At 35.4% G+C, this 17239-nt stretch overlaps 3 protein-coding genes across 3 annotated transcripts; 2 read left to right on the top strand and 1 right to left on the bottom strand.

The window, feature by feature from the left end:
• The first annotated feature begins 322 nt into the window (after positions 1–322).
• LOC115977684 (endoglucanase 25) lies at positions 323–4820 on the top strand. Its single transcript, XM_031099697.1, has 6 exons — positions 323–1058; positions 1637–1947; positions 2314–2775; positions 3478–3613; positions 3746–3918; positions 4043–4820. The coding sequence occupies exons 1-6, from the start codon at positions 680–682 to the stop codon at positions 4442–4444; spliced, it is 1863 nt and encodes a 620-aa protein (XP_030955557.1). The 5' UTR covers positions 323–679; the 3' UTR covers positions 4445–4820.
• A 606-nt stretch (positions 4821–5426) lies between these two features.
• On the top strand, positions 5427–10766 carry LOC115965519 (MLO-like protein 13). The gene is made up of 14 exons (XM_031084766.1): positions 5427–5904; positions 6676–6733; positions 6909–7120; positions 7586–7702; positions 7866–7920; positions 8017–8111; positions 9053–9127; positions 9212–9300; positions 9389–9438; positions 9520–9560; positions 9654–9923; positions 10008–10075; positions 10171–10231; positions 10356–10766. Exons 1-14 carry the CDS (start codon positions 5785–5787, stop codon positions 10623–10625), a joined length of 1581 nt encoding a protein of 526 aa, XP_030940626.1. The 5' UTR covers positions 5427–5784; the 3' UTR covers positions 10626–10766.
• Positions 10767–11504: 738 nt separating this feature from the next.
• On the bottom strand, positions 11505–16831 carry LOC115977683. Its single transcript, XM_031099696.1, has 5 exons — positions 16538–16831; positions 15043–15312; positions 12926–13162; positions 12257–12474; positions 11505–12075 (listed from the first exon to the last, which is right to left on the bottom strand). Exons 2-5 carry the CDS (start codon positions 15289–15291, stop codon positions 11835–11837), a joined length of 945 nt encoding a protein of 314 aa, XP_030955556.1. The 5' UTR covers positions 15292–15312; positions 16538–16831; the 3' UTR covers positions 11505–11834.
• Between the last annotated feature and the right edge of the window lie 408 nt (positions 16832–17239).

The raw sequence follows: 17239 nt of genomic DNA, 5'->3' as shown, positions 1-17239 counted from the left end.
GTTGTCGATTAGTGGAGGGGTCAGTGTCATCAAACCATATAAATTTAATCAAAAGCAACCCAAAAATCACATGATATATGAATCAGAATCATATAATAATAAGAATGACATAATTATTGACTACCACCGTCACCCACCCACCACACCCGAAAATATACGACTACTAGTCCTGCTAATAATAATATTCTTCCTATATTGTACTATTATTATTAATTATTAAAATATTATGTAAATAGATTCTCAAAAAAAAAAAAAAAAAAACTAATTAAATACCCAAACCCAACCCATTACAACATTATTATTATTATTTGCATGACCTCTCACCTTCCCATTCCCAGTAGGCAGTACTTTCCCACAAATACACACTACAGATACAGTACACACACTGTTGTGTTGTGTTGGGTTCCTTTCCTTCTTAGAGACTCCAACAGTTCCAACCAAAGCAGCATTTTACTTAGCGTGATATATAGTCATATAATTGTTATTTCTTTTTCTTTACTTTTTGTTTCTCTCTCTCTCTTCTCTTCTTCTCCACATTTCTCTCTCACTCTCTCTCTCTCTAGTACTACACCTATTCCCTTCTATCTATCTGTAATTACGCAGTCTCACTCTCAGATCTACCCATCTCTTTGGGTGGAGGAGCTGATTGATTTCGATAAGATCTCGATCTCGAAAGGAGATGAGCATGTACGGAAGGGATCCATGGGGTGGTCCCCTTGAGATTAACGCTGCTGACTCTGCCACCGACGATGACCGCAGCCGAAACCTTCAGGACTTCGACAGGGCTGCTCTCTCTCGCCCTCTGGACGAGACCCAGCAGAGCTGGCTGCTTGGCCCCGGCGAGCAGAAGAAGAAGAAGTACGTCGATCTCGGCTGTATCATTGTTAGTCGCAAGATCTTCGTCTGGACTGTCGGTACCCTTGTCGTCTCCGCCTTCTTGGCCGGTTTCATCACCCTCATCGTCAAGACTGTCCCACGCCACCGACACGCCCATCCTCCTCCTGACAACTATACCCTTGCTCTTCATAAGGCTCTCATGTTCTTCAATGCCCAAAAATGTAAGCCCCCCCCTTTCTCTCTACAACTGCCCTTTCTTCGTTTTTTAATATTACTACTCTTTCTTCTACTACTCAAACCAGTCCACACTCTCTTCTTCACTCTTGTTTTCTTTGCTTCCTCTGACTCTGACCCCTTTCCCTTTTTTAATTATCAACCTTCACTATACAATTACTACATCAGACATCAGACATCAGACATAGATACATACTTTATTTATTAATTCAAATTATTCAATTACTCTATTTTTATGTACATTAATCACAGAAAAAAAGAGACTTTGATTAAGTCTTTCCTTCACATGCCCCATTAATTAAAAACACACACACAAAGCAATAATTTTGTTTCTTTTGCATAGCCCAATCAAATCTGTATACTAAATATGTTCTGTTAGCAGTTATATATATATATATATATTTTTTTTTTTAAGATTTAAGTAGCAACAATGGTTAAAAAAAAAAAAAAAATCAAAAGTAAAAAAACCTCAAATCCTTATTAGAGAATTTTTATTACTGTCCCCATTAGTGATCCAAATGCAAAGATCCTTCATTTCTTAAGGGTTTTAACTTGATAATTGCAGCTGGGAAACTCCCAAAGCACAATAATGTATCATGGAGAGGTAATTCCTGTCTAAATGATGGCAAAGGCCAATCCGGAACATTTTACAAGGATCTAGTGGGTGGCTATTATGACGCTGGAGATGCTATCAAGTTCAACTTTCCTCAATCCTTTGCTATAACCATGTTGAGCTGGAGTGTTATTGAATACAGACAAAAATATGAAGATGCTGGAGAGCTCACCCATGTTAAAGAAATTATTAAGTGGGGAACTGATTATTTTCTCAAGACATTCAATAGTACTGCAGATACCATTACTACCCTTGTTGCGCAGGTATATAGTATACTACACTATGTTATTAATTCTTTGCTCATTGCATTTAACTATATAATTACTGCTTATTATGCCTTATGCTTTGTCTGAACCTGCTACTCTACATTTCTGTATATCTAGGAGGAACCAAGGTGTTTTTTTTTTTTTTTTTTTTTTTTTTCTCGATATTATGGGTTAGATCCCATCATTATTGAATTTACTTTTTCAAAGCATTTAGGAACTTGTATATTACTCTCTAGATGTTTTTTTTTGCCAGGTGCCATGATTAAGCCATGTGATATGCTATCAAACTATCGTTAAAGTTTGTCTTTGGATCTCCTGTGAAGTAGGCAATTAAATGTATTAATTTGTCCCCTTTTTTGATAGGTTGGGTCGGGGGATACTTCTGGAGGGAGTACAGCTTCTAATGATCATTATTGCTGGATGCGTCCTGAGGACATTGATTACAAACGACCTGTAATGACATGTTCCAGCTGCTCAGATCTTGGTGCAGAAATGGCTGCTGCTCTTGCTGCTGCATCTATTGTTTTCAAAGAGAACAAGGCCTACTCACAGAAACTTGTCCATGGAGCCAGAACACTCTTTAAGTTTTCAAGAGAGCAGAGGGGCAGATACAGCGCTGGTGGTTCTGAAGCTGCTACATTCTATAATTCTACTAGTTACTGGGATGAGTTTGTATGGGGTGGAGCTTGGTTGTACTATGCAACTGGGAATTCTTCCTATCTTCAGCTTGCCACTACACCTGGTCTAGCCAGACACGCCGGAGCTTTTTGGGGAGGCCCTGATTATGGTGTGCTTAGCTGGGACAACAAGCTTGCTGGGGCTCAGGTAATTTTTAATTATAGATGTGTTTGGATGTCAGAGGGAATATCCATAATTGGTTTCGTTGTACTATCTTCAAATGGTACTGTTTAAGTGATTATGTTAATTAAGCTATTATTAAGTCCTAGTACTTCGTTCTCAAGTATTGGCCCCATGTTTTTAGTGCTATAAAGCTTTTCTGGTTGTATATCCCATTACGTACTTTAACCATGTTTCCTGCGTAATGTATATGTTTATGTGTATACATATTTGTTTCTTGATTTCCTGTTTGTTTCTACAGCTTATAATTGTGTTTTTATCAAAGATACTAATCCATACATGTTTGGTTTTGTATGTGAACACAGGCCACCTTGTTGTTTTCCCTAACTGCAGATCTTTCAGTACACATAAACTGGATTTAAAAAATATATATATATATATTTTTTTTAAAGATGAATTTTAAATCTTCATTATCTCAAATTTCTCTGAAGAGGTACTTCTACATGATGTTATGCTGATAATGTCTGATTATGATAATTTTATTTGTATGTTTTGAAAACCAGCTTGACTATTTTTTGATTTTGAAATTGCAATGATATTGTTGCACTGGTTGTGGACGCTCAGTGATGTATAAGCACATTGGATTAAGAACTTTACAACCTTAGTTACTTTTGATTTTGCTAGCCGTATGTGGATCATTTCTGACATAAGCTTGTTATCTTGTGTTAGGTGCTTCTAAGCCGTTTGCGGTTGTTCTTAAGCCCTGGCTATCCATATGAGGAAATTTTAAGAACATTCCACAATCAGACTAGCATCGTAATGTGCTCATACCTTCCAATTTTCACTAGCTTCAATAGAACCAAAGGTATGCATCGTAATCTGCTCATACTTCCTTGATCTTACGTCTGGGTAGTGGACTCTATTGGTCTTATTTTGTTCTATATCTAGTTTAATGTATGTATGGGGATGTCGCTCTGATTTCGGTGACCTCTTGCAGGTGGCTTGATTCAATTGAACCATGGAAGGCCTCAACCTCTTCAGTATGTAGTCAATGCAGCCTTTTTAGCTACGCTGTACAGTGATTATCTTGAGGCTGCAGATACACCTGGATGGTACTGTGGACCCAATTTCTATTCAACTGAGGTCTTGCGTGATTTTGCCAAAACACAGGTATGTGATGTTGTAATCCCTTCAGCACGGCAGTCTAGGGGACTTGAGTCTGCTCACATGATAATACATTACTGCCAATACATGATGGCAAATAACTCCATCTTTTACTGTGATGTTCTGGCAGATTGATTACATCCTCGGCAAAAATCCTCGGAAGATGAGCTACATTGTGGGTTTTGGTAATCATTATCCAAAACACGTCCACCATAGAGGTGCATCTATCCCTAAGAATAAGATCAAGTATAACTGTAAAGGAGGATGGAAATGGAGGGACACTTCAAAGCCAAACCCAAATACACTTGTTGGAGCTATGGCTGCTGGCCCTGACAAGCATGACGGTTTCCATGATGTGCGTACAAACTACAATTACACCGAACCAACCCTTGCTGGTAATGCTGGTTTAGTTGCTGCACTTGTGGCTTTGTCAGGTGACAGGACTACTGGGATTGATAAGAACACCATTTTCTCTTCGGTTCCTCCCATGTTTCCAACTCCACCACCACCTCCAGCACCTTGGAAACCATGAGAGGCTGTGTCGGTGCTCATCTTTTTTGTGAAGTATGCTGTATGACTTACGAATAGATGATTTTGGTGGAAGTAATAGTTTTTTTGGAATTTGTGTCACCTTCAAGGTAAAAAGTAAATGCAAAGATGAGGAAGGAGATGCGCATAAGAAAGCAAAGGACAGACTTCCTAAAAATGGACTGGGGCCTGGTTGGGGGACTAAAGACCGGCATTGAGAATTGATGATCACTAATGTTTATGAATGTCTTTGTTTTGGGTTGTGATATATGTAGTATATATGTATGAAACCATCATGTATTCTTTAAACACAAGAAGTTGACAGTTTGAGATTTGTTGACAAATAAATTTTCACTTGGAAGTCCCACGATTACCTTGTAGCTTTCTTCTTTTTTATTGCTTTTTCGGATTTATTTTTGAAATTTTCCATGTAGTATTCTTTCTATGTTGTGTTGTTGCATGGTGCATACGGATTTAGGGGGTGTTTGGTTGTGTTGTTTAAACAACAATTTTCGTTGTTTAAACATCACAATATATATTTTCACAACACTTTTTCACCTATATGTATTTCTACAACACTTAAACAACGTTATTAGAACAATATTAGATATTGAAAAGCCATTCTAAAGGTGGTGAATTAATTTCTCTGTATGCTGTAACCGTATGGATTGATTCAATGGGACTTGCTTGCGTTACTATAGTTTCCAAACCTTGGTACTTTGTTAACCACCAAGCTTTGCTTCAACAATGCTCCGACTAAATTGGGGGGAGACAAGGTCAAAAGTTTGACAACGGTCGTAGTCATTTTCCCAGCGTTCTAGCTTATAGATTTTCTTTTGGTGATTTTTATTTTATTTTTTTTGTGGAGAAATTGTCATCCTCGTTTGCCTGTGTTTTCACTAGCGATAGATGTACATATTTCCCAAAACTGGGATTGGATAGTTGTAGAGCTTTAGGTCAACAGTACTATAAAGTTCTTAGCTTTGCCATATGCTGGCTGACAATAACAGGATAGATTCGTCAGTGCTGTTAGATGAACATCTCAAGTAATTCTTTTCAGGAAAATTGTTATTCTACGTTGTTCAACTGGCTCTTCGCTTTTAGTAGGAGGGATAGAAGTTAAGAATTTAAGGCGAGAACCTCATTGCTACTTGTCCTCTTTTCCATGCATGGTAGATTCTGTGCGTTACTTAAAATGTTCGCCATTAAATAATCTGATTTTGTCATCATCTGTCTTCTCCATTACATATTCTATTCTTTGCCCCCACACCACAGCCATCTGTGATCTGTCTTATATATACAAACTTCACCGCATTATCACGTTGTCAACTGCATTACCAAGATATGGAAGCGGAATTCAACAGCTCCTTAGAGTATACACCCACATGGATAGTAGCCATTGTCTGCTCCGTCATTGTTTTAATATCTTTATGTGCTGAGCGTGGCCTTCATCGACTTGGAAAGGTATTCAAACTCTTCTGTCACAACCTAGTAACATCATTATTATAATGCATATATAGTAATGTAGTACCTCTTTAATTTGCTGGCCTTCTCTATATTCGTGGATTGATCTTTCTTTGGCTTTTGGCAGGAAAATACCTGGCCAAATTTCTCTCTCATTTCTAGGCTTTGGAATTCTAGTCTGACTTGCTTTATTCATGTCAAATTTGATTGAACTTGCTCAAATTCTACTAAAATTGTTGGTTGCATTCTGACCCAATAAAGTTGTTTCTGTATTCCTTTCTTCTTCTTGTTCTCCAGAGTTAGCTTTTGATTCACTATTGAAGTTAGAAATTCAGCTGCTTCACTGATCCAGTTTTGACTTTACAATGATAGCCCTCATTGAGATTTTTATCAAACATAAGTTTTATTATTAGTTCTAAATTAAATAAGCATAAGATGAGATGGTCTTTTTGACAAAATCGAGAGATTTTTAAAAAAAATAGTTTTATATATAAATATATATATATATATATATTTTTTAATATGGTATTATGCACTGCACCTCTTAATGATAACTTTACAGGAAAAAATTGCTGTGTGCTTGTTCCAAAAAACAGGTTCTCAAGAACATTTCTTTTTAAAACACAACTGCACTGGCCCTTTAACATTTTTTTTCTCTGATTATGGAAACGAACTTTATTTTATTGAATGATTTTATAATGAATATTTTTTGATGCATAGTGGGGAATCTTTTAAGTATTTTACTGCTTGTTGCATTGGTTTGCATTTCAGTTACTGGAGCGTAATGGTCAAGATAAACTATATGAAGCGTTAACAAAATTAAAGGAAGGTTTGCTCCTCTTTCCCTCTCTCTCTCACTTTATTAAGAGTAATTAAAGCCAAGTTTGCAATCTTAGTCATCTTTCACTTGATGATTAATTTTGCCTTGCAAATTCACCATGCCTAAATTTTTACATTATTTGCAAAGTCTAATCAATGTGCTACTGATTTTGTTGTTGTTGCAGAACTGATGCTTTTAGGGTTCATTTCCCTTCTATTAACGGTCTTTCAAGGTTTCATAAGTCGCATATGCATACCAACTCATCTTTCATCTACCATGCTTCCATGCAAGAGGGGCGCTGTTTCCTCCAATGGTTCTGAACATTACTCTAATCTAGCTACTAACAATCGGCGACAGCTTTTGTCTGAAGATACTAATTCAGGGCACTGCCATGAGGTATATGATAGTCCTGTAATTTTAACTGATTTTTTATACATTAGCCTTTTATTATTATTATTATTATTATTATTATTATTATCACTTCTTAGACTTATCGTAATTAAATTGCTGCCCTATATATAAATGACCATGAACAAGTAATGAAAATGTGATACATACATACAGACATATAATAATAATAAAAAAATAAAGAATATGTACCCCTTCGCTGCAAGTACACATGATTACAGGTGTAGCCATACAATGGGGGTCTGGGAAAATTTTGGATTACTCCACCTAGTCATTAGAGAATACAGTAAAGATACATGGATAGGTAGCTAACTAATAAAAGGAAGGGAAAATGATACTTATAGATGGAAAAGGTATGGGATCTTCCACCCCAAACAAACATTTGTATATGCTATCTATTGAAGATGATATTCAATTGATTTGTTGTTACATAATTGGTTCTCTCTCTCTCAGGGGAAGGTTCCATTGTTATCATTGGAAGCATTGCATCAACTACACATTTTCATCTTTGTATTGGCAGTTGTTCATGTGATCTTCTGTGTCTCTACAATGTTCCTTGGAGGAGTTAGGGTAATATATTGATGCCTCTAACTGTTGATTCCATTGAAAATGTATATATGTTTTGGGTTAGATTTTCAGTTAAGAAGTTTTTTACACCTTTTATGCTTTTGTTGATGGAAATTGGATAAATAAGTGTTTCATAATTTATATGGTTTTTCTTCTACATTTGTAGATACGCCAATGGAAGGTCTGGGAGGATTCAATTAGGCAAGAAATTTCAGAAAGGGGTAACATGAACAAGAATTTTTAAAAAGTCCCTGAATGGTCTTTGACGTTTTTGGTTTGTTTAGGATGCATGAATGAGTTCTTAATATTTTGTGCAGATCCAACAAAGATCACTCTTGCTCATGAGCACAATGAGTTCTTGAAACAACGCGCACAAGGATATTGGAGAAAGGCAGCAGTCGTAAGTTGGATGGTGAGTTTGAACCTATCTATGCAATAATTAAATTCTCAAATTATCAGTCTTAAGGTAACTGTAATTGTTTTCCTTTCATTAAGTGGATGAACTCAAAGCTTATCTCATGCACTTCAAAATATCCCTAAATTAGTCATAAATATCTCCATTTATGCAAAAAGTTAATAGTTTTAAAAAAAAATTTTTTTTTTTTTTGAAGAAGAGGGAGTTTTATTAATATTTTTAGGTGCGTTTGTTCAAAATTAGCAGACCATGGGGCATTCCTTAGGGGTAATTCTTCCATGTTGCTTGATTGCTCTCTTCCTCTCTTTGTCAATCTATCTACACATCTGTTAGCTTCACAGTTTATGTGATGTCAATGGATGGTCTAGTCTAGCTTCACGATTCATGCAGTCACAAACCAAAACAGAATTATCTGGTGCCAAAACATAATGGATTGTTATTCTTCATGAATTACAGTTACATTTCTATTACATAATTAAACACAAAGGTACCTTTCAAATGCACACAAAGGTAGGCAACGAGCAACAAGCTGATGCATACACAATGAGCAATGTTGTAAAGAGTATTACAGATCTCTACATGTATGGCAAAAATGCCTAAAAAGACAATTAAAAAAAAGAAAGAAAGAAAAAAGGACAGTGTTGTGCATAAATGAAGAACAACTCAACTAGATTTTGTGCATGTCTTTGTAAACAATAGGGCTCAACTACACCTAATGAAACAAGGGCAATTCCAATTATTTAATTATTCATAATAAATCCATCATATTGCACATAACAGTGTATTGTTTCTGTTTGAGTTTAAAGTACTGCTCTATGACTTTGCATGCAATTATGTGTGTTTATAAAATGGTTGAAAACATTTTTTCCTATATGTTTTCCTGGTATGAAGGCTTATATCCAATGTGGTGACACCCAGATTTTTATATTTATTGGTAGATATCATTCTTCAAACAGTTTCGTGGTTCTGTTACCAAGTCAGACTACGCTGCACTGCGACTAGGATTCATCAAGGTTAGGTTTGCATCATTTCTATGTACCAAATTATGCGTATCTATTTTGTTTCATATGCCATTTACCCTTGTTTTCTCCTTGCAGGAGCACTGCCCACAAAATACTACATTTGATTTTCACAAATACATGGTGCGGACACTTGAAGTTGATTTCAAAAAAGTTGTTGGCATAAGGTAAAACTCAAAGAGAGGTTTAAATTTAATTATTGAATTATTTTCCAAGATTCAATTTGACTTTTTAGATAAACGTTGTCAACTGTAGCTGGTACCTATGGCTGTTTGTTGTGGTTTTCTTGCTACTGAATGTGGCAGGTAATTTCCAAATCTTGATTGATTCACCTCATTTCATAATTGGAATTTCATATCTTACTTGCGTCTGAAATGAACATGCAGGGTGGCACTCGTATTTTTGGTTGTCCTTTTTGCCAGTGATTGTAAGTGGCTTTGTTGTTTCCAAGTGAAAATTAATTGTCTTTGTTTATGGAATGACATTTTTGGACTTATTCTTGAGTTGGTTGGAGTGACAGCTGCTACTTTTTGTGGGTGCTAAGTTAGAACACATAATCACCCGTTTGGCTCATGAAGCACAAGCACAACAGGAACAGGTAACAGAGATGGCCATAGACAATCATGAAGTGCATAATGTTGTGGAGAAGAACGCAAAAGACCTTGCAGGAACTAGAGTGAAGCCTTCAGATAAACACTTTTGGTTTAGTAGGCCTGCCCTTGTTCTCGACTTAATTCACTTCATTTTGTTTCAGAATTCATTTGAGATTGCATTCTTCTTCTGGATCTTGGTGAGTTAGCTAAATGGTACATAATCAATTTCAAAAGCATATATGCAACCACATTCTTACGTAATCAAATATACTACTATGCAGTGCACATATGGATTCAATTCATGCATCATGGAGAAACCAGGATTCATTATCACAAGACTTGTTATGGGGTAATACTTAGGGGAGAGAATATGGAACATATTATCTTAGCGAGCCTGTGTGCCTCCCATCATTCACATGCTCAATTAATATTTTCCTTATGCAGTGTGATTGTTCAAGTGCTATGCAGTTATTGCACCATGCCTTTGTATGCTCTTGTGACCCAGGTTAGATAATATACAGAATCACAGATATGCTTCTTTGTTGGAATCATATTTAAGCTTCAGCTAACACCTGAACTAATCACTCATTTCTCTCTGTACTTTTTAAATATTTGCTGACTGCTTGAAGATGGGTAGCGCATTCAAAAGGGGCATGTTTGAAGAGCATGTGGCAAGAACAATAGCAGAGTGGGCAGGGATGAGTCATTGGGCAAAAGAGAGGCACAAAGTCGGAACAAGGGACCAAACTGTAGAAAGTCAAATACAAATGCAAAAAATGGCTAAAGAATCACCCCAAAATGGTCAAATTTCAGAACAAGCAATTGTTGTGATTGAAGAAACTAGCACATCAATAACAGAGCTTCCTTCGTTAGCACAACTGCCTTTTACATCATTTTAACTTTCTTCAAAGATATCAAGCACATTAGATTGTTTCTTCTCTTCCATGAAAAAGGATGTAGCTTTTCAACAATAAAAGAAATTAAGTTTGCTCTGATATCATTTACCATGAACCAAGGAAAGTGCTAGCCACACTTAATACCCAAAATGACCAATCAAGTGGCAATTTGAACTCATCGTAATTACTTATAACCTATGATTCACTTACTAAACATCCGAAGTGAGATTCCCCTCTTGGCTTTGTCTCATTGTCTATTTCTTAATTATTCAATTCGGTCCAACACAAGCCCACACAACACACTCAAAAAATCAAATTTAATCAAATTTGCACAATTTGGGGTATCACAAATGCTAGTAAAAATAAAACTACAGCAAATAATGCAGGAAAATAAGCATCAAACAAATAAAAATAAAAATGAAAATGAAACATCTATAACGTTCTATATGGTTTTATAAGTTCCTGTTGCTAACGCGAACTGACTAGAAATACAAGCATACAACAGCAAGTGAAATAAATGGTCCAGAGTTCAAACACTCTACTTTTTCAGCTGACTCTCTAACCCGACATTCATACAATATACTGTTTAACATCATCACTACCATACACAGAATCGGTTAAGCTACAAAACCATCTACCCGGTAAAGTAAACCCTGAAATGGATCCTAGTTGAAAGCTGTGATCAGCTATAGGCACAAGCAGAACAGATACATTTTTAGCCTAAAAAGTTAGAAGGGGTCAAATTTTTGTTAAATAAAGCATCAAAGCTGCACCATTTGTGTATTTGTTTGTGCACAACATAATGCAGAATTAAAAATCCATACGAAACAAAACATCATAGAGCTTAAGGACTAGGACAGTGTGATGTAATTACCGTCAAACTAACTGAACAAGCATAAGTTAATTCTCATATTCACAGATGGTAACTAAGAACATGCATAAGAAACTGACAAGCTAGAAGTCTCTAGCATTTCTTATATGACATAACCAATCATTTTTTTTCCCTCCTATTTTGGGACCAAGGCTTGGTTGTTATTATTGTTGTTGCGTGTACAGTTTTTGTGCTTACAAAGATAAACCCTGTGGTCCCAAAAAAATAGAGTTACAAGGATCAAGAAAATCTGAACCTGCCCTCTTGGTAAATCCCAATATTTACAGTACTATTCTATTCGTAAAGAATCCAGGCTATAAAGAAACGGATGAGAAATAAAGCTACTTAGGTCTTTCAAGAGGGAGCTTCCCCATCTCGAGATTGCCACTTTCAGAGGGAGAGACATCTACCCCACTAGTCTCAGCCTTTTTAATATCATCTAAAGCTCTTTTTGCGTACACAGTGAATGCAATTGTGGTAATGACAGCAATAATGAAGGAGATAATGTTGTATATGATTTCCACTGTAGTCAGGTGCAGGCTTCCGTAATTTGCATCTGCGAATGTCCTTATTAGCCGACCACTGCACATAAGTACAGCCAACATAGTTTAATTACCAATCAAAAGACAGTCTTCTTTTTTATTACAGCTTCATCCATCAACTGAATGACGGGAAGAGGAAAATCTATTTCTGTTTTCATATTTTATTTGCTCAGAGAAATGATCACAGCAAAATAATCATATTAGGAATATAGAGCACAAACCTGTAGATATAAAGGAAAGCTTCAGGGACCATTCCGGCAACTGATCCACATATGTAGGGCCAAAACCTCATACTTGTTACCACAATGGCATAGTTGAAAATTGTGTAGGGAAAAGGTGAAACCCTAAAGAGAGCTACCACTTTGAATTGATGGAGCCAGCTTCCTTCTCCAGCAAGTCTAATCATTTCAGCTTTATTGGGCCATCTCTTTAACCATTGCTGCACAAGTAAGAAGAAAATATGAATGACAAATAAATAAAATAAGGCTAAATTGCAATTTTCTATTAAACCCTCTTTGTTTGGGATCTCTTCTAGATCAATAATTTGATTATGAAAACTCACAATTTACACTCAAGTATTACAACAATGTTCATGTGCCCTTCCATCAACATCTGCTAGAATTTTGCAATTATCCCACCCAAAAAGCAATGTCATTTTGGGCAGAAAAAAAAAAAAAAAGCCATTTTTTAAGCGAGTCAATGGCAAAAATGTGACAAACCATAAGGGGCACATTGACATCATTGTTATAGAGTATAATTGCAGTTTTTGAAATTTGAGGGACCAATTTAGAAACAACCCCAAACTTAGAGGGTGTAAAATGCATTTTAGCCTAAAAACAATTGCCCACTTCATTAAATCATCATAAGCTAAAACCAAGTAAGAAACTTACATGAATGCGATCACGGAATAATAGTCCAATCAAATAGGGAAGGATCATCCCAATGGTTGTTCCAACCATGATTATAACGAATCCAAGGCCATATCCAAAAATCATTCCAGATAACCACATTGAAGGGCCAGAAGGGATTAAGAACACAGGGAAAAAAGCCAGAGAAGCAACAAGCACGAGGGCAAGAACGGGACGGCCAAAGGCAGTGGCTTCCCACTGCATTAGAGGGATGAGAACCTACAATGAAAATGATAAATATTTAGGATAAAAATTAAGCAAAATGTAGAGTCTCCACATAGCAAAAGTACTTCATAAGGGGTCAAGTTTTGTTATTTTTTAAATATATCCTCTCTTGTTAAGTTATATAGAACAGAGCATGATCAACAAAAGATACTTGCCTACATGGCAAGGTTAAAACTAGAAACAGGGCATCTGAAAATTTTCATGGAAGCTAAATCAGTATGTAGTAAATTTGCAAATTATGGTGATGTCTCAATGCTAAAATATCAGCTCAACTGCTCAAAACTTATGCAAGAGTAGAGATCCTTTTAATGCCCGTTTTAAATTTATCCCTCTGCATTGTTCCTTTCTGCAAGTCTATTTACAGAATATAGCAATTTTAAGATGAATTATATGTAGTTAAGATTGACTAGGATGGAACTAATAGATTGGTGTGGCTACTAGCACCGAAGCATGGATTTCAAGTTAAAAGTTATTATAGAGTTCAAAGGATAGGGGTGAGGGAGCTACCCCTTTTTCTTGGAGGAGCATTTGGAAAGTTGAGTTCTACCTAGAGTTGCTTTCTTTACATGGACTGCAGAACTAGGTAAAATATATACATACATACGCATATGTGTGTGTGTGTGTGTGTGTGACCATCGTGAGCACGATATTCATTTCATTCAATAAAAGTCTTATTACCTATCAAAATAAAAAAGTGTGCGTGTGCATTGATAAGTAGGGTAATTATTAGTTCACACACCTTGTTGCATGCATAATTTATTTTTTGAACTGAAATTGTCATTTGAAGTCACAATTTTAGTTCAAAAACTAAAATGTGTGTACACTGTGTGTAACAAGAAATGTGAAAGACACTGCCCTTGATAAGTAATACTAGGGAAAATATTGACAATGTATAATTTGAAAAAAAAGGGAGACAATAGCTGCAGATTGGTGCTATATGTGTAAATTCAATGGGGAGTCCTTAATTCATCTTCTTCTTCATTGTCCTATTGCTAAGGAGTTGTGGAACTTACTATCATGTTAGTTTGGTGTCACTTGGGTCATGTCCAATTCAGTAATTGATATGTTGGCTTCTTGAAAAGGGAATTTGGGCAAGCTCAATAATGGAGAATTTGGATGATAGCTCTGTCATGTCTTGTGTGGTATACTTGGAAAGAGTGGAATACATAGTTCCAAAAGAAAAGAGTTATCTATTCTCAAGACATTATAAGAGAGGACTTCCAATTCCTTCAATTTTTCACAATTAGCTTTTTGGACTTTGTAGATGACTTGTTTTTTTAGATCTTAATCTCTTCTTTCTTTAGTCCCTTTTGTTTTCGTTGCCATGCTTTGGTATACACCTAGTGTACTATGATAATGCTATATTTTGCACTTTTTTATTTATTTAAAAAAAATAAATTCTGTTGCAAATTTTAAAAACCATATTTACAGATAAATTTGATTTTTGAGTTTTAATTAAAATTTTTATTTTTTTATTAAAAAAAAAAAAAAAACACGGTGATGAGTGATGACCAAGGGCAAAAAGTGATGAGATCAAACATTAGGTCATTTCCATTGAGATTCTTCACTGCATTGAATTTAACATGGTACATTATGCTGTCTTAGTCATACATATTATTGCCAGTTGTTAACAACATTAGATCAGTGAGATTATCAGAATACTGTGCAGTTGTCAAAATTCTTCGAAGAAAATCCAAATTAAACTATCACTTTTATCATAAAATGCCTCAAGAGATATTTGCTGAATTGGAGTGTCAGCACAGGTATGTATTATCAGTATCACCCAATAAAATAGCATTAAAAAAATATAGATTAAAGCAGTTGCAGTACAAACAAATTTAAATAAAAAAAATAAAATTGAGAATAAGAAGTACCTTCTGGAAAATAAATGGAACTCCCCATTTCCAGGAAATGAAAAGAAATATTATCACTACCATGCACCATAAAAAGGCCTTGATCCACCACATGAAAGATTTAGTCCTAGCTTCAGCTTGAGGTTGTAAGATATCAGTTTCCACTGAATGCAGTTCATTTGATATGACCAGTCTTGTATATTCACTGTTCTCTCTCACATGATGCCCAGAGTTTGCATGTTTTGCTAACTCAACAGAGGTGCTTGTCATCTTTATCAAGAACTCAGAAGGCTAAGAAATTAAAAAAAAAAAAAATAAATAAATAGGGGGAAAGCATAACTCATAATAACCAAATGAAAGTACTTGCAAATTAGTCATGTAAAAAGCACAAAAGTTTCACAAGGGGTTAAAAATCCTGAATGATTCATGTCAGGGAATGTGGGAAGTGGAATACTCAAACATCATCTTGTTGAAAACTATATGTATGTAACACCATTTCAGATCACATGCAATGTTAGATCATTTTTAAACAGACAAGTCTTTGTTTCCAACTTTAAACTATACTTTTCATATCACCGTTTATGTGATAGGTGGTGGCAAAGTGTGAATACATAAAATATGTGAAGGATCTGGTAGGAAAGTAATCGATTTCCCAATCGGTCACAATCTAATTACCAGTAAAGTAAATGAAAAAACACAGAGACAGGAGTAAGCTTATTATCTCAATTCAACATGTAAATGTAGTACTGATGAAAAGGTCAAAGGTAAGATAGTAGTAATTGAAGGTTTAATTAAATCCATAGAGAAGATAAGATCAAGTAGCACTGTATGACTAAAAATAAAGCAGTCTGAGTGACAGCCACAGGTAAGAAAGTAAGCAGTCTGAGTGTTATACTTATATGATTAATTAAATTCCTCGGAACAACAAAGAAAGTAGATAGATGCAGGTTAGGTTTGGGAGTGTAAGAAGGGCATGGTGATGATGATAGACAATGCAGTAATTGGCAAAAAAAATATGAATATAAAATGAATTCATTGGAAAAGAAGAAAGAATTGAAGGGGAAAAGAGGGTTGTGGGTGGGTCATTTAGGGTAATTTGTAAGCATTTGGATAATTGAAGGGGGGAAAGGAGAGAGGGGAAAAAAAATCATAAAAACATATTTTGAATGAAAGATCTAAAATTATTGCATTAGAAAGAGATAGCTGCAGTAGGTATAGTGGTGGTGATTATAATGCAAAAAAGTAATGAATTTTATCCTAAAATCCTAATCCTCCGAACGGCCAAAGTAGTGTTGTGTTCCAAATGATAATAAGTAAGTAAGTAATAATGGGTGGGTTGTTTTATTAAAGGAAGGAAGGAATGAATGAACTCCAACGTCGTCTACAACTTCAACTCCTAGTATTTATTTATAGATTAGTGTTATGTGTTTTGTTGCTGCTAAGAATAGAAACAAGATTAACAAATACTAGCTGACCCAAAATCTAAAAAAAAAAAAAAAAAAAAAAAGAATTTTACCTTGGAAATAGGATTCCCAACGGAGAAAGAGGAGTTGGTGGAGGAGGTCTGCCGCTGGGGTTCCGCCACCAAATTGAGTTGAGTATGAGGAGTATTAGGGGTGTAGAAGTAGAACAGGTGGTTGTGTTGCCTTGCAATTTGCAAACAGAACTTTGAATCAAACTTCAACAACCAAAACCAAACCAACCGATAACCAATTTCTTTTCTTTCCTTTCCTTTCCTTTTTTTCTGTTTCTCTCTTGTCCCTCCCTGCCCGTTTCATTCTCCGCGTGCCCCCACGCCCACCCAACCTGACTTTTTCACTTTTTCCTCTTTTTATTTTTATTTAGTTTTTAATAGCATTAACATTTATTATTTATTTATTTTTAAATATCATTTGAATTTTATTTGTTTCTCGAATACGCGGAATTGGTTTGGAACTCCAATTTTTTTTTTTTTTTATTTCATAAATAAAAAACTTTACCCTTACCGAACCAAAACTCATATTTCCCTTCTTCTTCTTCTTCTTCTTCTTCTTCTTCTTTTTTTTTTTTTTTTTTTTTTTTTTTTTTTGTATTATTATTACTATTTTTTTGAACGAAACTTAGGTACGGTACCTTATGTGTTGTTCCTTAAGTTCTCTTCTTAAAATTCAACCATGTGATTAATTAACTAAAAAATACACTTCTATCTCATGAGAAAAAATTCACTTGATTAAATCTT

This window comes from Quercus lobata, chromosome 2 (assembly GCF_001633185.2).
Source record: "Quercus lobata isolate SW786 chromosome 2, ValleyOak3.0 Primary Assembly, whole genome shotgun sequence".
NCBI lineage: Eukaryota > Viridiplantae > Streptophyta > Magnoliopsida > Fagales > Fagaceae > Quercus > Quercus lobata.
The sequence above is the reverse complement of the archived record's forward strand: the minus strand, read 5'-3'. Positions and strand labels throughout refer to the sequence as shown.

Excerpts from the sequence above, each read along its gene's own strand:
- LOC115977684 (XM_031099697.1), top strand. The coding sequence starts at position 680 with ATGAGCATGTACGGAAGGGATCCATGGGGTGGTCCCCTTGAGATTAAC. Across the intron at positions 1,948-2,313 it reads TTACTACCCTTGTTGCGCAG|GTTGGGTCGGGGGATACTTC; the intron begins GTATATAGTATA and ends CTTTTTTGATAG. Across the intron at positions 2,776-3,477 it reads ACAAGCTTGCTGGGGCTCAG|GTGCTTCTAAGCCGTTTGCG; the intron begins GTAATTTTTAAT and ends ATCTTGTGTTAG.
- LOC115965519 (XM_031084766.1), top strand. The coding sequence starts at position 5,785 with ATGGAAGCGGAATTCAACAGCTCCTTAGAGTATACACCCACATGGATA. Across the intron at positions 7,921-8,016 it reads GCAAGAAATTTCAGAAAGGG|ATCCAACAAAGATCACTCTT; the intron begins GTAACATGAACA and ends TATTTTGTGCAG. Across the intron at positions 10,232-10,355 it reads TGTATGCTCTTGTGACCCAG|ATGGGTAGCGCATTCAAAAG; the intron begins GTTAGATAATAT and ends GACTGCTTGAAG.
- LOC115977683 (XM_031099696.1), bottom strand. The coding sequence starts at position 15,291 with ATGACAAGCACCTCTGTTGAGTTAGCAAAACATGCAAACTCTGGGCAT. Across the intron at positions 13,163-15,042 it reads TTCCATTTATTTTCCAGAAG|GTTCTCATCCCTCTAATGCA; the intron begins GTACTTCTTATT and ends TTTTCATTGTAG. Across the intron at positions 12,076-12,256 it reads GCTTTCCTTTATATCTACAG|TGGTCGGCTAATAAGGACAT; the intron begins GTTTGTGCTCTA and ends ACTTATGTGCAG.